At 36.9% G+C, this 19,546-nt stretch overlaps 1 protein-coding gene across 4 annotated transcripts in view; it reads left to right on the top strand.

The window, feature by feature from the left end:
* Window positions 1-16,330, top strand: part of tau (microtubule-associated protein tau) — a 134,442-nt gene extending 118,112 nt beyond the window's left edge. For all 4 annotated transcript variants that reach the window (XM_083128952.1, XM_083128941.1, XM_083128948.1 and 1 more), the window contains one exon: window positions 10,642-16,330. In XM_083128952.1, the coding sequence (XP_082985078.1) occupies window positions 10,642-10,701 (60 nt within the window). In that variant the 3' untranslated portion in view covers window positions 10,702-16,330. The remainder of the gene's footprint in view (window positions 1-10,641) is intronic.
* The last annotated feature ends 3,216 nt before the right edge of the window (window positions 16,331-19,546 follow it).

Genomic DNA, 19,546 nt, shown 5'->3' with positions numbered 1-19,546 from the left:
GAAGCAATTTGACCTTGTAAGCACTTAAATTTTACATTTGTTTTAAGGTTGGCAAGCCTGCTGTATGAATACAGTGTATCACTGAGGGTTAAAATTTTACATATGTAAGTTACTTCATGTCTTCTACCATCCCACCAAATTTCATGAAAATCTGAAATGGTCTGGTTTAAAAGTTCATTTTTCTGTGATGATTTGGCATGCAAAAGAATGTACATAAAAATTGTTTTAATGAAAATTTATGAATAGAAGCAGTAAAAAAAGCCACTAATTTTACTTTATAGCCTTTTAGAACATACTTTAAGCTTAAATTTGAAAAAAAATTGGCATAACTGCAATGTCTTTTTGATAATGCAATTTTAATAACACAAAAAAATCAACATTGCTGCAACGTCAATCAGCACTGTAGGCAACCACCATGGCCTTGGCAATGACCGATCCCTGCAAGATTCTGAAACTTTAGCCTCCTGTTTCTCAGTAACTTTGAGATCTACAGAAGAAAAGAATTGCATGTGTTCTAACCTTGGTAGTATTAACAGATACACCAAGTTTCATTAAAATCTGAATTGGTGGATATCATGGTGATTTGACATGGAATCAGTCTATTGCAAAATATGTTAATTACATTATTATTGAACAATTTTCAACTGTACTTAGCATGCTTGCAGGTACAGAGTAGTGCTGCTTTTTATAATTTTTGTAAACACTTGACGAAGAGGAATTTCTATATTACAATATCCATTTCTTCTTCATCTAATTGAATTTTTTTGGAGGTGGGATGTCAACATTTTACTTCCTGTGAAAGACCTGCCCTGTGACAAATAGTTCCCATTCTGTGCAAAGCCCATGCTTTAAAATTCAAAGTGATTTCCTAAAAAAAATAAACATACAATACTGGTAAAATAATTCTTGAAGCTTTCCTGACGCTGAATGAAGAAGATATTATCTCGGGATATGAACCAGGTGATTTGCGGATAGGGAGCTAATGTCACTCCATCTTCAGGGATTGAAGTTCAAGTTCAATCTCTTAAGGTGAGAATGTATGCAGAAATTATTTTGAAAAAAAAAAATATTTTAGAATAAAAACTGAAAAATTCGGTTAAAACCAGTCTGATAAATGCAAACCACCCATTTTTGAGACTGGAAAGTTCTAAATATCATATTGCGTATTCTGCCCTCCCAAAATATAAATCCTGTATATGCCAGTGGTGATGTTAGCTCTCAATAGCTTCTGAGCTTTTGAGAGCTAACGTCACACTACTGGCATATTCACTCCACTATCTGGAAATCACCTGGTTCATATCCCGAGAAAACCTATTCATACAATACTTTTATTGCACTGAAATTCAAATATGGCAAATAAATGAAAAATGAAAAACAGAAACAAAATATCGAGAGTTGCTCTCCAGAAATAATGAGAAACTTTTAATCACCAAAGTAATTAGCCACCGTTCGAGGCTTACTGGCAGGATTCCCAAAAGGACCAGCTGGCATTTACAGGTTAATCCTGAAAATATATCGTCTAAAGACCAAACATTTGGTGGATCGTTGATAGGCTATGACAGCCTTTAGCCACTCGCTTGCTATGCGAGAGGAACGTTGTAAGAAAAAGGGGGTAGCTCTAGCTCTGAAGAGCTACGTCTACACTCAAACTGCAAGGGGACTAGCCCCGTGCAATAAAAACACACAGACATCTATTTAAAAACACTATCTTTGACTGAAGAGACAGGGTAAGGAAAGACATAAGGAATGTTCATTTACCTGTAGTTCTGCTGCAATCTCTTCTCCGCTGGTCCTCGTTGTGGCCCTACTCTGTAATAAAACAGATGAGGCAGCAACTTCGGGCCCCAAACTCTGTACTTTCGTAGACCGATATTCTAAACGATAAACTTTTAACTTCCCGATCATTCATTCACTCCTTTTTCTAAACTTGTGACAACTGTGGAGCTCTCGTGATAACTGGATTCAACGTAAACTGAAAACAACTAGAAACGAAGTTCTTTTGTAACTACTTCATCTGACGGAAAACGGAAGACAACTAAGAAATATATTTTCCAACGCGACCTATTTAAATTAAATTCAAACTATCAGGCATTAAGACGGTTAACTTGAGCACATCCTTTGGCAATGGTGAATCTGAGGAAAAACACTGATTTCCTGATTTTCATACTGTGTCGGGCTAATGCAATGTCAGCGATTGTTGTCCAACTCCACTGAAGGTCGCTGTCATAATTAGCTTTTAACAAGCTCTTTTTCGTTGCTTCAGCGGGACCCTTTTCATACATGATTAGCTTATTTATTTATGATGCCCGGATCCTAGCTTCGACTCACGCCTGCGGCATGATACGATATACAGGGTTTTACCTAGAGATAAGACGATAGCGATGCCAATATATTAATATTGGAAAGTATCTGTTGGATTTTATTTGCCAATATCAGCTGATACTTTTTCTGGCATTTTGGTCTTCTGCAGCTCTGCAAAAATGCCACACAACATTTTCAGTCCAATTACTCTGGGAATTATGCAAAACTCGAAGTTTCCATTGATTTGCATTGATATTGTGTGAAACGCTGTATTGTATAATTACATAACAAGTACTTTAATATTCTGTTGTAATTTTTTAATATTTCAAGTATAAAAACCATGGTAAATTGGTGCTTATAAGTGGGGTGGAATACTTATACGCTAATATTAATCAATAGTTTGAAGAACCTTAAAATTGTTACAAGTTTCAAGCATCTTATTTATTATATATATTATACACCAATTAGATATAATAGGAATAAAACACAAATTCAGGCATGCAAGTAAAACAAAAGCAAATGTCGAACAACTTCAAATTTTCCAGTAATTTACATTGTAGATAAAAGGAAGCAGGGCCACAATGGCAAGTAAAAGAGGAAACACTCTCCAGACACAGGAATCAAATATTTGCGGCAGTAAGCTACATCTTGAGGTGTAGAAACAAAGACTGCAGTGTTGCCAGGTCTAGAAAAAAGTTGTATAGATAGTGCCAAAAAAAATTGTTCTTTCACTGGGAGGGTGCAATGTGGGGTGGTGATGGAGGTGAGGGTTGAGGATGGGGGACTTTACTGGGTGGCCTTGTTCAGGCCAGGGGATGTTGTTGGAAAGAACTAATTTTTTTGTCATCGTCTACAGCTTCTTTCTGGACCTGGCAATACTGCAGGTCACTTTTGCTTCATTCTTGTCATTTTGTTTCTACACCTGAAGATGCGATTCGCAGCCACGAAAATTTTAATTTTTCCTGCGTCTGGTGAGTGTTCTGCCTCATATATAAAGTTGGTTTATCAATGGTAAACCAGTTAACCTAGTTTTGGTCGACTATGTCAGAGTCTACATATTAGCACAACGCTAACCCCTCATTATTTTTTTTGTTGGTATTTTTTGATACTCAATATCATTTTTTTGTTCATTGTTGTTCCGTCACATCCAGTGTACTGTGGCCCATGAACATTTCTTTGAGTTGGATGGTCATTTTCGGTGGCTGGTACTTCACTTTTGCGCTCATGATCACTTAAGTCAGGCTGCTTCACATCACCATCTTCTGAATAAAGAATATCGCACTGATTCTCATGTACCTTTCAGTCTCCATCATCCATTAACCATTGCAATATATGAGTATAGACTAATAAAATTCACGAAAACAAAAAAAATGAAAAATTAAGAAAAAAAACAGTCCTGCAGTCAGGGACGTCATTAGGGGGGGGCCTGGGGGGGCTTTGGCCCCGGCAGTTGTAACTCTGGCCCCCGCAAACAAAATTTTGATCGATTAAAAATTATCCTAAATTAATACTACATATTATTTGCTGGTAAATTTGTAGCAGAGTTGGAAACACTGTTCCGAAGAAAATCTTCGGAAGCAAATGTAGGACAGCAAAATTCCACCCTTTCGTTGCTTAGCAGTTTATAACCAAAGGCATAAAATGCTTTGAGGTTATTACCTTGCCCTACCCTAAGTTTGTGAAAACCTTTTGCCTTTTGTTGCAAATGACCCTTCCGTTACAGATGGAATCAAAGACTCCGCCGAGGCGAGCGGTCAACAGTTGGGGGTCGAGCGACATATGGAGAGAGTTCTCCAGTACTGACATTGTTCTGAGATTTAAAATTGCTCCTTGCTTCAGCTTCAGAGCCACAGATTAGCTTTGTGTTCTTGCTTGCGAGGAAGGTCTGCTATCGGGTTGCTACGGTCACTGTGTTTTTATTCGTGTGTGGGAAGAGTTCTAGCGTTGTTGTGCATTTCCATTTTGAATGGATAAATTTATCAAAACTGGATATTTTAAAACTATCTCAAAACATGTGGAACATGACGACAATGAAGATGATGTTGATCCAAGTTCTGACGTTCCAAAGTTAGGCAAAACAAGTGAATGTACTAATGTGAAAATAATTACTGATCTTGGGATAGATAATCCTAGGCAACCACTTTTGCAAAACTATCCAAATACTACGTTCGGAAAGCGAAAGCGATTACTGGTTTGCATCTGCGCCGTGGCTAGAATATAGTGTGGAACTTGACGCATGCTTTTGTTTTCCATGCCGTAAATTTGGCACAGATTCAGGATATGCAGAATCAAGTTTCAGGAAAATAGGGATTCGCAACTGGAAGAAAGCATGTGAAAAAATTAAGGAAAACGGAGGAACGTCCTATCATCTAAAATGCATGGAACTGTGGGCGAATTACAAAGTGAGTACCAATCAGTTTTGTAAAACAATTATGTGTGTGTGTGTGTGTGTGTGTGTTCGTAGTTTAACTTAAATAATGAAATATGTATATGTCTGTATATCGAGTGTTCAAATTGAAAAAATGCTGTGGAGAAAAGTCATATCAGCTTCCCTTTTCAAATTTTGAGATTTGTACCTAAAACATACGGACTGATGGTTCAAAGTAAATAACACAAATTTTCCAATTAATGTACAAGAGTTCAGTAATCACTGATCTCGTCTCAGTGGACTTTTAATTCATATCAGAATTATTTTTCTTAGAGGAAGGCTAATTAATCAGGAAATAGTTTCTCATCAAATACATATTGTAATTTGCAAACCAACAACAGTATTAATTTTAATGTAAAATTCAGTACAGAAACTGACAATTTATATGCTGATATTAATGTAATATTTACTTGAAGTTGAAAGAAATGATTACGTCAAATTCTTAGCAATAGCAAAATATGATCGAGAATATTTAAGAGGAAAATTCTTTACCTGGTCAGGAACTAAATTAAAAATTTCAATTTGAACACTGGATGTACTTTGATTTTCGTTTCCTGATTTTACATTACTTTACTGACACTTCTGGCTAATGTCAAAGATATGCAACGGCGATACAAGAAATTAATGCATGGACAGTAACAAAAAAAGCGCTTGCCTCTCCAGGCGAGGACATCGCGTAGCGGTAATGTCGTCACCATATAATTAAGAGGTCCTGGCCTGGGTTCGATATCTAGTGGACGCACATAGTGGTTTGAATCCAACTTTAAACTGTACGTCCAGTCCCGATTGGCCTATCTGTGCATGAAGAGGACTTAATACAAAAACTCACGGACTCGAACTTAGATCAATTTTGGACAAAATCGTAATTCGGTAGCTAACGTGCTCAGCCACTGAGGCGGCTAGAATTCAATAGGTTTTCATTTTGGCTATTTTACCTTTTTTCCTACCTCATAGGTTAATTTTTACAAGTCGATGTGGATGGATGAATGATGGACGGATGGAAAGGTGATGGGAGCATAGACAAACAGAATGAGTCACCAATGGCTGGTGGAGGTTTGAACATGGGATCTCTGATTCCGTAGCCCTTTACGCTTACCACTCCGCCACGAACACTGGAATAAATGAAATAAGTAATGCCATTGTTTAGAATGGATGTCGGGGAGAGTGGAAGCCTATCTAATAACAATGTACACTAATGCATTGTTGGCATTGCCAGCAGAAGTTAACGGTCTACCGATACCTCACACAACGGAGAAATAATCTTTACCTATATTTGCATTGTTTTAAAAAATATATATAGCACTGACGAACGAAGGAACAAAGCTAATCTCTATGGTCTAGAGCAAGAATTTCCAAACTTTTTCGTTTCGCCGCGCCATTAGTGTTTCAAGATTTTTCCACGGCGTCCAAATCAGAATCTAGGCACATCTAATACTTGTTTTGATTGATTGATTGATTGAATTGATGTTTTAAGTCCATTTCATGCACAATAAGGCTAATCGGAACTGGACCTACTGTTTAAAGTGGGATTCGAACCACTATGTGCCTGCACCGGGTAACGAACCCGTGACCCCTTTATTACAAGGTTGCAACTCTAACACTACGCCACCGGGGAGGCCCTATGTAACACTTGTAACGCTCTGTTAGTGTGTATAGGTTGCTTTCCTTAAGTTAAAAAAATAAACATATATTTCAAATTCAGAAACATTTTTTATGTAAAATGTTCTAAATAAGAACATGTATTTGGAACAATCATATCAATGACTGAATTTTAGTGAAAATATTGGAACATCTCGCGTCGGCCCCAGGGCGCCGCGACGCACACTTTGGGAACCACTGGTCTAGAGATTACAATTTCTGTAAAACTGAGTCCGAGGTTTGAATCCTGAAGGAGATATTATTTTCTTTCACTATTACAATAACTGATCCCATTGTCGTCGTAATCAAAAATAGTTTAAAGTCCATTTTATGCTCAAATAGATTAATTGGAACTGGATTTATAATTTAAATTTGACTCCGACCCATTGTGCAATGTGTCTCCATCGGGACTTGAACCTGGCACTCTTTGGTTACAAGGCAACGTGGTAAACCACACCGAGGAGGTCTGCCGTGGTAAACGTGACGTTATAATAAATATGCAATATAAAGCAAAAACATGAATTTATTCTTGAGAATGTTAAAAAACAACAACAACAAGAAACAGAATATTTGAGTCGCCAATAATATTCTGCATATTACATATCATAATTGTGATGGCGATTTGTGAGTTTTCCTTCATTAATTGCCATTCATGATCGTCAACATTGCGATTAACTAAAAGTAACAGAAAATCGGCACAACATTTAAAAAAATATAATATACGTAGAATAAAAAAAATAGGTGTGAAACTGAAAAAGAAAGGTAATAACAAGTTGATATTTACTACCTATTTTTTGTGCTTTTTGAAGTTGTCAAATTTTGTCATTTTTGGCGCCAATTTACCTGTCTATTTAGCATGCTTTGTGGCTATTATAAACCCGCTCCCTACTGATAACACGAACTCAAGACAGAAATAAACAAAGTGTGAAAACACCTATTTCAGTGTCTTTGTGCATGATACTTGCACAAACCATCAACATCGTTTTGCGAGAATGCAAGGTGCAAGTTAAGAGGTGCACAATTTTCGAAATTGCCGCAAAAGTGGCACGCATCTATTTTTCCTACTACATCTCGAGGCACTGGTGTACACATGGGGGAGCTGATGCGGTTATAACTCTCCCGAAATTTCTGTCTTTGAACAACTTTCAAAAGGAAGCTTAAAAGTGGTTAATTATGAAGAAAAAAACCTGCACACGTTAGTGTCTAGAGGAGAGTTACAAATCAATCGCATAATTTACAGTGCTGTTTGCGCTGGAATACTACTAAATGTGCTAGAATTTAAATTTGACAATAATTTCAATGTTAAAAGCGTCATTATTATTATTATTATTATTAATGTTTTTATAACGTCCTATTATTGTTATAATTACGTCCCTGCCTAAATTCACAGCCAGAAATAAGATTGATTGATTGAGTTGTTTTAAGAACACTTTGTGCACAGTAAGGTTAATCGGGACTGGACCTACAGTTTCAAGTGGGATCCGAACCACTATGTGCCTCCACCGGGTATCGAACCCGGGACCCCTTAATTACAAGGGAACGACGGTACCACTGCGCCATCGGGAAGGCCCAGAAATTAGAATAAAACGCGATCTTCTTTCTTCAGGAAAGCAACATCTTGACAGGCGGCCCTAAGACCAGCACAAAGCTTGAATGGAGACAATACAACAAGCTTGTTCAACAAATGTTGGCGAGATGGTTGCGGACAACCAAAGGCGGCACTGCGTCCCAAATACTCTCTGAACTGCCCGTCATAAAATGTTCCTGCGAGACCTATTTCTAATCTGTGGTCGTCACTGTATGACTAGACCCCTTTGTGTCGAACCTGACAAATTGCAGGGAAGACTTATCCCTGGGTTTCACTGCTGTTTCAGTGCACCGTTTCTGTAAGGCAATACGCAAATACGGTTAAATTTTCCCTTCCCCAGTAAACCTTTGTTTTCGATTCATTCTGATAGATTTTGCTTCTATCCAGGGTGCCAAGTACCAGAACAGTCCAATGACCTCGCTGCCTTCGAGCAAGCAATAACTTTAGTGAGGAGTTAGGAGGGCTTGGGGAGGGAGGAGGGGCAGATGCAAGAGGACGAAGAAAATGTAGCAGTTTACTTACATGATGACTCGTTAAAGTATTTGTTATTGCCTGTTTGAAAGAATGAAAGGTATGAAATTAGTAATATTTTTCTCGTTCGCTTCGCTTTCAATAGAAGTGTTTCTCATAAGTAACAAGTTATAATTGTTACCCCAAAAAACTGTGTATATGTGTGCGTGTGCGTGTATGTAATATGATTTGTTAATGATGACGTACTGGATACCAAATAATGAAAAAAGTAAAGTAATGTGCTCCCCTGTGCTTTTCGCTATGCCATGAAAGCGTATAGGGGTGTGTAGTTAGGGCTCCACACTTTCTTGATCACGGCCGAAGGTGGAGGTGATGTGATCAATCAGCACCACGTCCCTGGCCTCGTTTACCTGCCAGAGTTTCCTCCATGTACCCACTTTATACGTACGATGCTGGGTGGGCACCGGAGCCGCTCGAACAGGTGAAAAAAAATCCCGGTATCCTCCAGAATGAATAGGAAAGATCCTACACAGAATAATTTATCAGTTTAGCACTTCCACAGGGGATATAGTTTCGATAAAAAAGAAGAGGTTGTCATTGAGACAAGCAGAAAGTAAAAAACTTTAAGGAAAACTGTAAAGTAAGAGTTTAATAGTAATTACATAGATTTGCTTCCTGAAAATTGTTGAACTCTAATTTGTATTTGACCTCCAGTATTCACATATACGTATATTATATACACTTCTTGGTAGTTTAATATACCAATGCACTATATATGTAGCAATATTATAATGTAATATATATATATATATATATATATATATATATATATATATATATATATATATATATATATATCTGTGTGTGTATGTTATTTACCTTTACTGTCTGGAAATATTTACATAGGAACAAATTTCAGATTTGGCCCCCCCGAACTGATCAACCTAGCTACGTCCCTGCCTGCAGTTGGTCGACACGTGAGCATCACGCTAACATCTGACAATGTGTTGAAGGGATCACGGCATAGATACTAATAACGGAAGGGAATGCTCCAACCTATTATATTTTCCCAATCGTAAAACAAAACAAAAGACAGCTAGACTGCATCTCAAAGAGCTTTCGTAATTTACAATAGATATACAACCTTTGTCAGAAAAGTTCCTGGACAGAACTCGTAAAAAATAATTTATTCAACTTAGAAACTAATGGTCCTAGGTCTTGTCAAAATAGTACCTTCGGCATCTATGCACAGCTGCCACTGTTTCTGGAGGTCATGGAAGCAAGCAGAGAAAGCTTCATCTGGGATGCTTCTCAGCACATCTATCTCAGCCCTTTGGATTGCTGCAATATCTTCATGACACTTCCCTTTCAGTGGCATTTTCACACAGGGAAACAAAATCGCAGTGTCAGGTCAGGTGAATATGGGGGATGTGGTAGAGCAGGGATATGATGCTTGGCCAAATATTCCTGGACTTATAAAAAAGTATGGGGCTTTGCATTATCGTGCAATAAAAATCACTGCCCAAACGCTCACAAATCAGGACGCCGCCACTGAATTGCTTGACGCAAACGTTTCAGGATGTAATTTAAAAGTTTTGGTTTATCGTTTGTCTTTCAGGCAGATATTCATGGTGCACCAAACCTTTAGCATCAAAGAATATGAATAACCTTGTCTTTGTCACTCTGGGATCATCTTGCGCTGAATCTCTGCCCTCCTGAAACCTATTGTGACATTCAAAGACACGCCTTCTCGATAATGCCTTGTCACCATATGTTTGCTGTATCATATTCCATGTTCACTAGGGGTTTTCCTAGCTTAACACATAACTTAATGTTAACTCTCTGCTCGGAATCCACGTCCATCACGTCACTCATGTAACTTCCAACTAAATGCGCCAACAAGCCGTACAGTGGGTTGCTAAGCACAGCCCTGCAACCTAGTGAGTTTACATGGAAACATTTCCAAGGTCATGTCTATTCAGAACACACATCAGGTAACTGAATAACACCCATTTCTTGTGTTTGAATATCACAGGTAAAGAATAAAAAAATCAGTCCTGGAACTTTTCTGACAAATTTTGTATGAGCAGATGAATTTCAATGTTAGCGCAGTACTAACAGGTTGACCAACAGCAGAATATGCCAGTGCAGTAGGGTTCAAAGTGGTATCAGATCTGCCTACTTTCACCTCATTTGATTCTTTTCTGTCTTCCAGAGTCCAGTGCCACTTTCTCCTCAGCCACTGTCTGAAGAAAGTTCGCAGGCGGAAAGTTAATGATCCACGACATAGCCTCGTTCCTCCAGCATGATTGGTTGGTCAAGCGATGAAGTAAATAATACTATCCAATGATGAAGTATGAAGTTGTCATTACTTGCAGAAGGTTTTTTAATATAATTTTGTACAGTAAAGAAAACAAAACATTCTTTATATAAATATGTATCTATTGATATATAATATATCTGGAAACTTGTATATCAATATCTAAAAGTGCATATTCCTTCAGTACTTAGCTGATTGCAGTGTTTAGTGTAAGCAACTACACTTTAGAACCAGACATTTAAATATCTGTAAATTATATAATTTTGTACATAACATTCTTGTCACGGTCATTGTTCCCAAATCAAGTGCTTTTGAGTGTGGATCTTGGTTTTGTTGCTTCCATAGGATTAGAATGAGAGTCCTATTCTTCATTCATGCATCACGTATGATTCTTAGCATGTGGATTTTATATTAATACACAGTAAACGAGTACAATGATAGCAGATATTGAAGAACTGAACAGGAGGAAATATACATGAAACATCAAGTAGCATATAATTACTGAATTGAGAGGGTAATCACTGTACTAAAGTTCTTGTTTCACCATAAAATTTCTTAAAGACGTCCAAAGCTTGATTCGCCTTGAGCATAATCCCGTCCTTCTGATTTTCAACGGGATGCATGTTCTGCTATCTATTAAATAATCTCTACTCTCATTACATTTATTTCCCTGGATACGGACATTTCACACTCATACATTCATCCTGATGTGATTTTTCAATAAAACCAAACACATTAAATCATCCACTGAATCAAGGCTGAAATATGATGTAGAACTGAGAATATGAACATAGCTAAGAAAATTAAGTGATAAATTTAGATAATTTTATTAAAATACACTATAAATTTTATAAACTCTAAGATGCTGACCAAGGCAGTTTATTAAGATATAAAAACAATTAACATGTAACGTTTCAACCCTGTATCAGGGACTTCCTCAGACGATGTTGGAAGGATGAGAAAAAGGAAGGAGGGGAAAAAAGAAGAATGAACAAGGAAGAAAGAGAAAGAAGAAGACCAGGGGAGGAGGTATTCATCCATATCCAAAAAGGCAGGAGGGGTGGGGGAATGATGAATGGGTAGTTCCAGACTCTTGCTAATCTTGACCTGTCAGTGTGGTATACCCATTAGTGAACAATTGTCAGGTGGTGATATGTTTAATTCCTTTGGAGAAATCTTCCTAGATAAGGACTGTCAACTTGATTTGTTTTTGTGTAGCTAGTGACCCTGCTATGTGTATGTAATCTTTCTGTGTGTAGTATATTTGATCGTTTTAGTTCAGTTCCTCGTCTGAGGAAGACCCTGATACAAGGTTGAAACGTTACGTGTTAAGTGTTTTTATCTTAATAAACTGTCTTGGTCAGCAACTCATTGTTTTTAATATGGAAACAAGGCTTAATTATATTATAAATTTTATTTCATGACAGCCCTTCGGGGCCAGAGCTCGCCATCCAACTTTGTTTTAGCAACTTTCATCACCATCATCAGAGTCCTCTAACTCCAATTGTTTCCATGATGCTGGAAACATATTTGCTTTTTGGTCATATTTTTGCGGAAATTGAAAGGAACCATCCATGACCCAACAGATGGCATAATTTACTTTCTTCTGCTGTCTTGTCCACCCAGTTTATTCCCGATTTCTTTCACAGTAAATAACAAGCACCAAGACAATATCACCCTTCACGGCTCGGCTCGGCTGGACATTTGGCCGACACAAGTGAAGCTGCTTTCTAAATTTCCTCTCACATCAAAAAACTGCCATGACATTCCAAAATCTGGAAGATTATAACTGCATACAATTCCTTCTACAGCACTGGATGGTTTAATTTGTTTTCACTATTGTTTGACATTCGCAATAGTTTAATAGGCTTATGTACACACAAAATTATTGCAAATATGTAAACAGTGAAAGCAAACCACATGAAGATTCATGTGAATCTCTAGAAGGAATTCTAAACATATGTTAGATTTTGGAATAACACAGCAGTTTTTCTAAAGAAGGGGAAATTATGAAAATGGCTTCGCTGGTGTTGACCAAAGCTCCAAATGAGCCTAAAGTGGATTAATGACCTTCTCTCGTGACAGTCAGATTGCATTTTTTTAAGCTTTAAATGTCACCAAAAGGGGGAAGGGTTGATATTTTTCTTTAGATATTATGAAGGACAGTCTCAATTTTTACCTCATGTAAATTCACAATCTGTTGTTGCTTTTAGATGTCTCTTGTGAAGGAGCTGAGATTGCACTTGGACCTGCCTGACTTTGTCTGTGAACTTTAGAGATATTCTTAATCATCTTAATGACCTTTTTTTAATCACAATCTTGGAAAGCCATTAAGAACCAGTCAAGGTTAATGAGGCAGCAATGCATTGTTCACCTACTACAATTTCTTTTTTCACTATGCTGCTACTAATTTTAATTTCTCCTCGAGGTCTTATGCATGGAACTTATTGTGTCTCACAATATTTATGTGCCTAGAGAACCCATGAAATCCACAATAGGGTAGTCTTTCTAGAATTTGAGAGTCTTACAGCACAGTTTGGTCATGTTTTTAGGAATGATAGTTGTTGAATAGTATTCTACATAACAAGTCGAAAATGGGTTCGTAACTGGAAGAGGCGATGCACAAAAAATAAGTGCCTGTACCTGATAATGTACTTTTACTGTATGGTGTCACCCTTGCACAATATTTCATAGCTGGTACTCACTACTCCCCTCATAACATTTTATACCGTTAAGTGGTAAACAGGAAAGAAAAAAAACAATTGAAAGGTTCATGTTTTGAGAAATAGCAATTACGTCATTAAAGTTAATATTCTAAATTGTATAAAGATTCCTGAGAATATCTTCATACTTGTGTCAAAATTGTGTGAAAGGGTTGAACTATAGTTTTTCTCTTTTCTTATTTGAAGTACTTTGTTTCCTGTGTAATGCTAATTATCAACCATTTTTATTTATATCTAGTATATATTTTGTAAACTTTCTTTTTCACTTTCCATGTTACCACACTCTTCATGGTGAATAAAATAATAAAACAACACACTAAACCTTAACTCCATGATGCAACAACCCTTTTCAGAACCAGGGCCTACCAAGTGGCTTTTCATTGGATGATACATGTTCAGCAACTCATATGCCATCACTGCTGTTTCTGGTTTTCGAGACTGAAGTCTGCTACTATTGGTTGATCTAGCTCCAATTGTCCTCATGATATTGGATCAACATTAAAATTTTGGAGCTCCCATTGGGGACCAAACCTGAGACTGCTCACATCAAAGATCAGAGTGCCAGCCATTCATGCCTGTTGTAGTAACTGGTTCTCACCTCCTCGCCTACCCCCCCCCCCCTTTCTATCTTCTTCAGATGAAGATTAACATTTTCGATAACTGAAGCATCAACATTCTTCAAACTTTTCTATACTAGTATGTTGTTTTCATCATTTTGATCACCATTTGCACAACATGTCAGAAATGGATGTATTCCACTGTAGACTGTCAGGTTTATGAGTACTCAAAACATATTTTTAAAGAAGTTGTTTCTGGGTATTATATATTAATATTTATGTTAAAAGGCATATTTATATGTGACAGTTGAAATCATTATTTCTGAAGTGATAATAATACTTGAGCTAAAACAAACAATAAAACTGCAAATATATATGGCAGCTTCAAAGAGTGTGGCAATTCATTTGAAACACTGGCATGATTTAATTTAGCACATACACTTGTAAAAATGTCCTTCCATTTATCATCTGGCTGGTATTCTAAGAGAATTATCTCAACAGGAAAATGTTTTAAAATATAATAATGTACTAGAATAAGTATCTTAAATCATGCACGTAACATGTATCTTGTTTACACATCAAATGACAAATTGTGCACTAAACAAGGAAATGTATTTACATTATGCTAACTAAATAGTGTAACCTCAGTTTTCAAGAGGCCTAAAACTATAAATGCTTTGACTGCAGGAAATTCTCCAAAGCAATGTTTCATTGGACTGAGAAGGTATTGTGGAAAAATATAATAGTTCCACAGTGTTAACTATGAAGTAAGCAATTATTTTGCAGGGTATTTTGTTTATTCATTTGCCAATTACAGTAACAAATATTAGAAAATGCAATAACTTGTGCAAAGGCCAATCTTAAGGCTATATCTTTCTGAACAGATTAGATTAAAATTCCGAGGCAATCCTGTGGTTTGAATTCTTGTGAAGTTAATCCAGCTCAAGCTACTATGTTTGAAGTGAATTTTAGAACCCACTTCCACAACATAACATCAATACACAATAAATGCACTAATGTCATACGTGATATAAAATCCACATGCACAGTTTACTTACTAGAACTGAAACACTTGCTGCAATATAAGAGTTAACATTATCACCAAAAAAAAAAGACTTCTGAAATATTTACCCGATACCAAAGATGGGAAAAAACTGCAAACACGCCATCATGAAGTGTTCCCTGTGTTTTTGCGTGTGCGTGCAATAAGTAGAAAATATTTCTTCCTTCCTTTTCAGCTTGTCTCTTTTTATGCTAAAGGCACTTTTGCTACTTGTAAGCAACTTTTTATCTATCAAAATCGGTAGAAATGAGGTTAGGCTTATGTATAGTCTGTCACCTTTGCATTGTGTATTGAACAAATGTGTTTATATATAGATTCTGGTATATAAATATATATATATATATATCTATTATTGATTGCATGTGTGTGTTGGACAGAGAGAAAGGAAGAGTACGTGTGAACCAATGCAACCAGAACGGTACGGTGGGCAGATACGTAATTCAGGGAACGAGGCAAAAAATAACGTGATAGTATCACCAGATCTGCCATACTGGTGCTACTCATAATTTATTAGAAGACAGAGTCTGATTTTTAATTACAGAAATATGTGTACATTTAGCAGTGGAAATAATAACAAAAAAGGATATATCTTAAGAAGCTTTGTAACTAATACTATGTTTTTTTTTCACTGGATGAAAAAAGTTAGTTGCAGCATGCAGCTGACTTGGAAGGTGTGTATAAAGACTAATTAAATTAGTGTTGCAGCAAATTCTCCATTTCTTTGTAACACATTTCTGTTCTTTGTTGGTTAATTGTTAGTTACGTGCTTGGTTCACGAAGCAAAAGGATTACTTGTTTTCAGTGTTGAAAAAAAAGTTCTAAAAAGAGAAAATGTCGCTTCACATTCTGGTTAGGCGATGATCGTTACTACTAGAATCCTGCATTTCAATCTATGGAAAACTCGGTACAAGATTCACAGATTGTAAATTGCTTTTTACTATGTACTCTATAAGTGGCATACGTGTGTATATCGAAAATAACAGTAGTTACATTATCTGTTTAGTGGACGAAATTACAACACAGGATATCTTTGGAACTTTTCCTTTTGCTTTAGTCGGGAGCATCTCGCAAATTATCAGATTGCAAGGACTATTTCTTTGCTTGAAATGTATGCCTATGGTTTCACTTTTTTTTTTTTCCAGATACTGCACGTGCTTTCGATTCTATGTGTTAATAAGTACTGTTAATTCTTGTTCTGCATGTATGATAAATTAAGGAAATAAATATCATACGTATTTAAACTGAGTTTTATTAGCAAGTTTTGGTTTCTGCTCATTTGATGTAACAATTATCTGTACAGACCAAGGTTGTTGAAGGTCCAGGAGAGAAAATCAGCAAGTGTAAATGCATTTTTGACCGTAAAAAACCTATTTATGTTCAAAAGTATTTCAATTCAGTCCAGGAACCTTTTTTCTAGATCAGTTTAAATACAGTCCAAGTCCCGTATTGATATAATACAGTATGCAACACTGTCGTTCGTAAACTACAGCCTACTCAGCCCAGATCTTACGAGTGGATTATGCAGACATTACGTCGACGTCACTAGCAAAGCTGTCCCATGCTGCAGTTTACAAACAGCATGGATTATGGTGTGGTGGATCGTCTGCTTGACTCTTGAGCATGTTTAAAAGCAGTTGCCTTTCTTTTGGAAGTAGTAATAGGTGTAAAAAGTACTAAATCTCACTTCTATATAAAGCTTGGCTACATTAATAGAAATTAATATAATATTTTGACAAGTTTTATAAATTGGCACAAAAATAACCGAAAAGAAACCTAATCAACTGTGTGTCTACATGTCAAAAATAATTATTATGTAGTATTTTATTGGTTGGTGAATTTAGTTTTGTGTACATCGAAAAAATAAAGAATCACCCACCCTTACGGTTATGCAACCTGGAATTTTTTATCATCTGGTTTCGCCTGGAAGAGCAGGTCGCGAGAAGTGTAGTGTTTCCAACTCTTGAATCTAGCCACAGGTTCACACGAGTGTGTGGTGGTCTTGCTTTCCTCTTGAATGGATTTCAACGGAGAACAAGTGTATTTTGAGAATGTTTCTGATAATAATAGTGGTGTTATTAACATTGATGCAAGAGTTCTTCATTATTATTTTGCCACTTCCGAACGAATATGTGAAGAAAGGGGTATGAAGGATTTCGTTATTGCTTGGATACTTTACAAGCCCCATAAGAGTGTCCCAGAGACGAAAATTTAGCATTTTAGACTAATTCTGTTAATCTATTTCAGAAAAAAGCTCCTTCCGATAGCGTAAATTCGGCTTGTAATCAAGCGGTCCTGGATACAATTCCAACTAGTGAATCACCACTCTGGACTATAAGTTTCGTTTCCATTAGGGTATCTCTCAAATAAATTGAACTCAACATTTTCATTAAAAATTTACATGTGCTCGGAACAATCCTTGAAAGGCAAAGGTAAAAATTGCCTGGAAGTTGTGATTATTTTTTACATCTCTCGTGCTAATGAGGACCTCCGAACTCTAGATTGCTGCAGTTATTCTTTTCGAGATCTTTTTCTCCTTGGTCCTGCCACTACAGATGATTAAGTCCAAAGAGAAGATTCTGACCCCCGTAACAACCCCTCTCCCCATTCAATGTGACTATGCCCGTCACGCTTGTTCCTTTCCACTGGGTCCTTCATGCACCTATTAGGGACTTTTGCTACATGTTTATTTCATTTTGCAGTAATGATTTCGGCACTTTTTCTTCAGAGTTATTATTTTTTGTTTTTGGCAACATCTGTTTACAACGAAGTTTGTTTTAAGTCTAAATGCATAAGGACATATAGTTTAGTGTGTGTGATTAGAATGCAGATATGAGCTCCTGTCGCGAATCGAACCAGGGCTGCTTTGATTACGTTTTCTTTCCACGTTTATTCAATATCAGTTGCTTCCTTCAGTCTACTTATGAGTCTTTTTTTTTTTTTTTTGCATTGTTCGAGCTTAATTTTGTTTGCTGTCATTCCTTTCTCTCTTAATCTGGTTAATCAAGTACTTTTATACTTCTTTCTTTACATGATTTTCCTTTCACACTCATTACGGATTTCGGTATCACACACTACCATTTCTCGGTAATTTATTCCTCTTGTGCATAATTCCTCACTACTTTTAACGTGACCTTAGAGTCACAGAAATTTGTTTAGCAAATGTTCGCCGCATAAATATTATGATATGGGATGGGATGCTGGGATGGGGGAGGGATGCCAGAAACCTCCTGGACGGAATATGTTTAAAACAAGAAACACCATTTGACCATACTCTTTGATCAGCAGCATGACCACCTGCGAGCGAGGGGGAGGTGGCAAGTAACACTGCCACAGCAAGTCGCTGTAAATGAAATTTTAAAAATGTAGTAATTTATCATAACATTCAATTTTTATTGCTTTATACCCTGTCCCAGTTTTCTCTGGAGCAGGCAAAAGAAAACAAGTCTGTGCAAGTAGTGATGCAAGATGGCTTCACCAATGAACACGTGAGGGGGAACTGGATTGCATTGATTGGGGGGGACTACAGTTACCAGCCTTCGCAGCAGTGTGTATGCCCACTAGATTTCCTCCCCTTCTCTGGAGCTATTCACAGCCTTGCTCCAGAGATATTTGGGACAGGGTATAGTTGACTGAATCACAAACTATTTAATGTTTCTGTTACCATATTCTGTTCTAAAATATTTGTCCAACAGTTTGATTCTTCTCTTCCTGGATGGTGTAATAGTTAATGATGTTGCTTTGTGATCAGTTTTCAGGGTTGCATTCAATGATGAGGCACATACTTTGGTGTATCAAACCATCACACTATGGGGGGGGGGGGGTACAAAATGTGTTATAATCAGGACTTTTTATCTGGCAGTCAACGTCACTCCATACTGGCACCTTATTATAGGTGAGGACTAATAACATTTTTTTAACAAGAGAAATGCCTACGATGCCAGAGATCCTGGGTTCGAATCCCGGCCTGAGCATGGGTATTCTTTGTATGTCCCCATCATCATATCATCACTATCTTCAAGATTAGCCAAATTTGGCAGAAAAGATAAGTAAAATAAACAAAATCAATCAACCCAGAGAAATGCACATGTGTTTGTGTGTACGCATGTACTATATTTCCAGAATATAAATGCTCGGTTGACGGTGGCGTTGCAAGCAAAACTTCAAAGATGAAAAATTTTGAGGTCAAATGTGTGACTGAACACATCATTCCCACCTCAAGTTTTTCAAACTAAGACATTCTCTTTTCTGTGAGTTGCATTCCAATAATGTATTCCATAAGGATCTCCATGGCTGGCAGAATATAAAAGAAATGTATCGATCTGGAAAAACAACTACATCTGAAAGAAAATAAGTGAAAAGAAATTTGCGTCGCCAGTAGTGAAACAATTGGAAAACTTACATGATAAGTAACTAAATACCTACCAACAGAAGGTGTAGGGGAGTGGTTAGTATTACGG

Source organism: Lepisma saccharinum, chromosome 1 (genome assembly GCF_977018435.1).
Source record: "Lepisma saccharinum chromosome 1, izLepSacc3.1, whole genome shotgun sequence".
Lineage (NCBI taxonomy): Eukaryota > Metazoa > Arthropoda > Insecta > Zygentoma > Lepismatidae > Lepisma > Lepisma saccharinum.
Note: the sequence above shows the minus strand (reverse complement) of the source record. Positions and strands in the feature narration are given on the sequence as shown.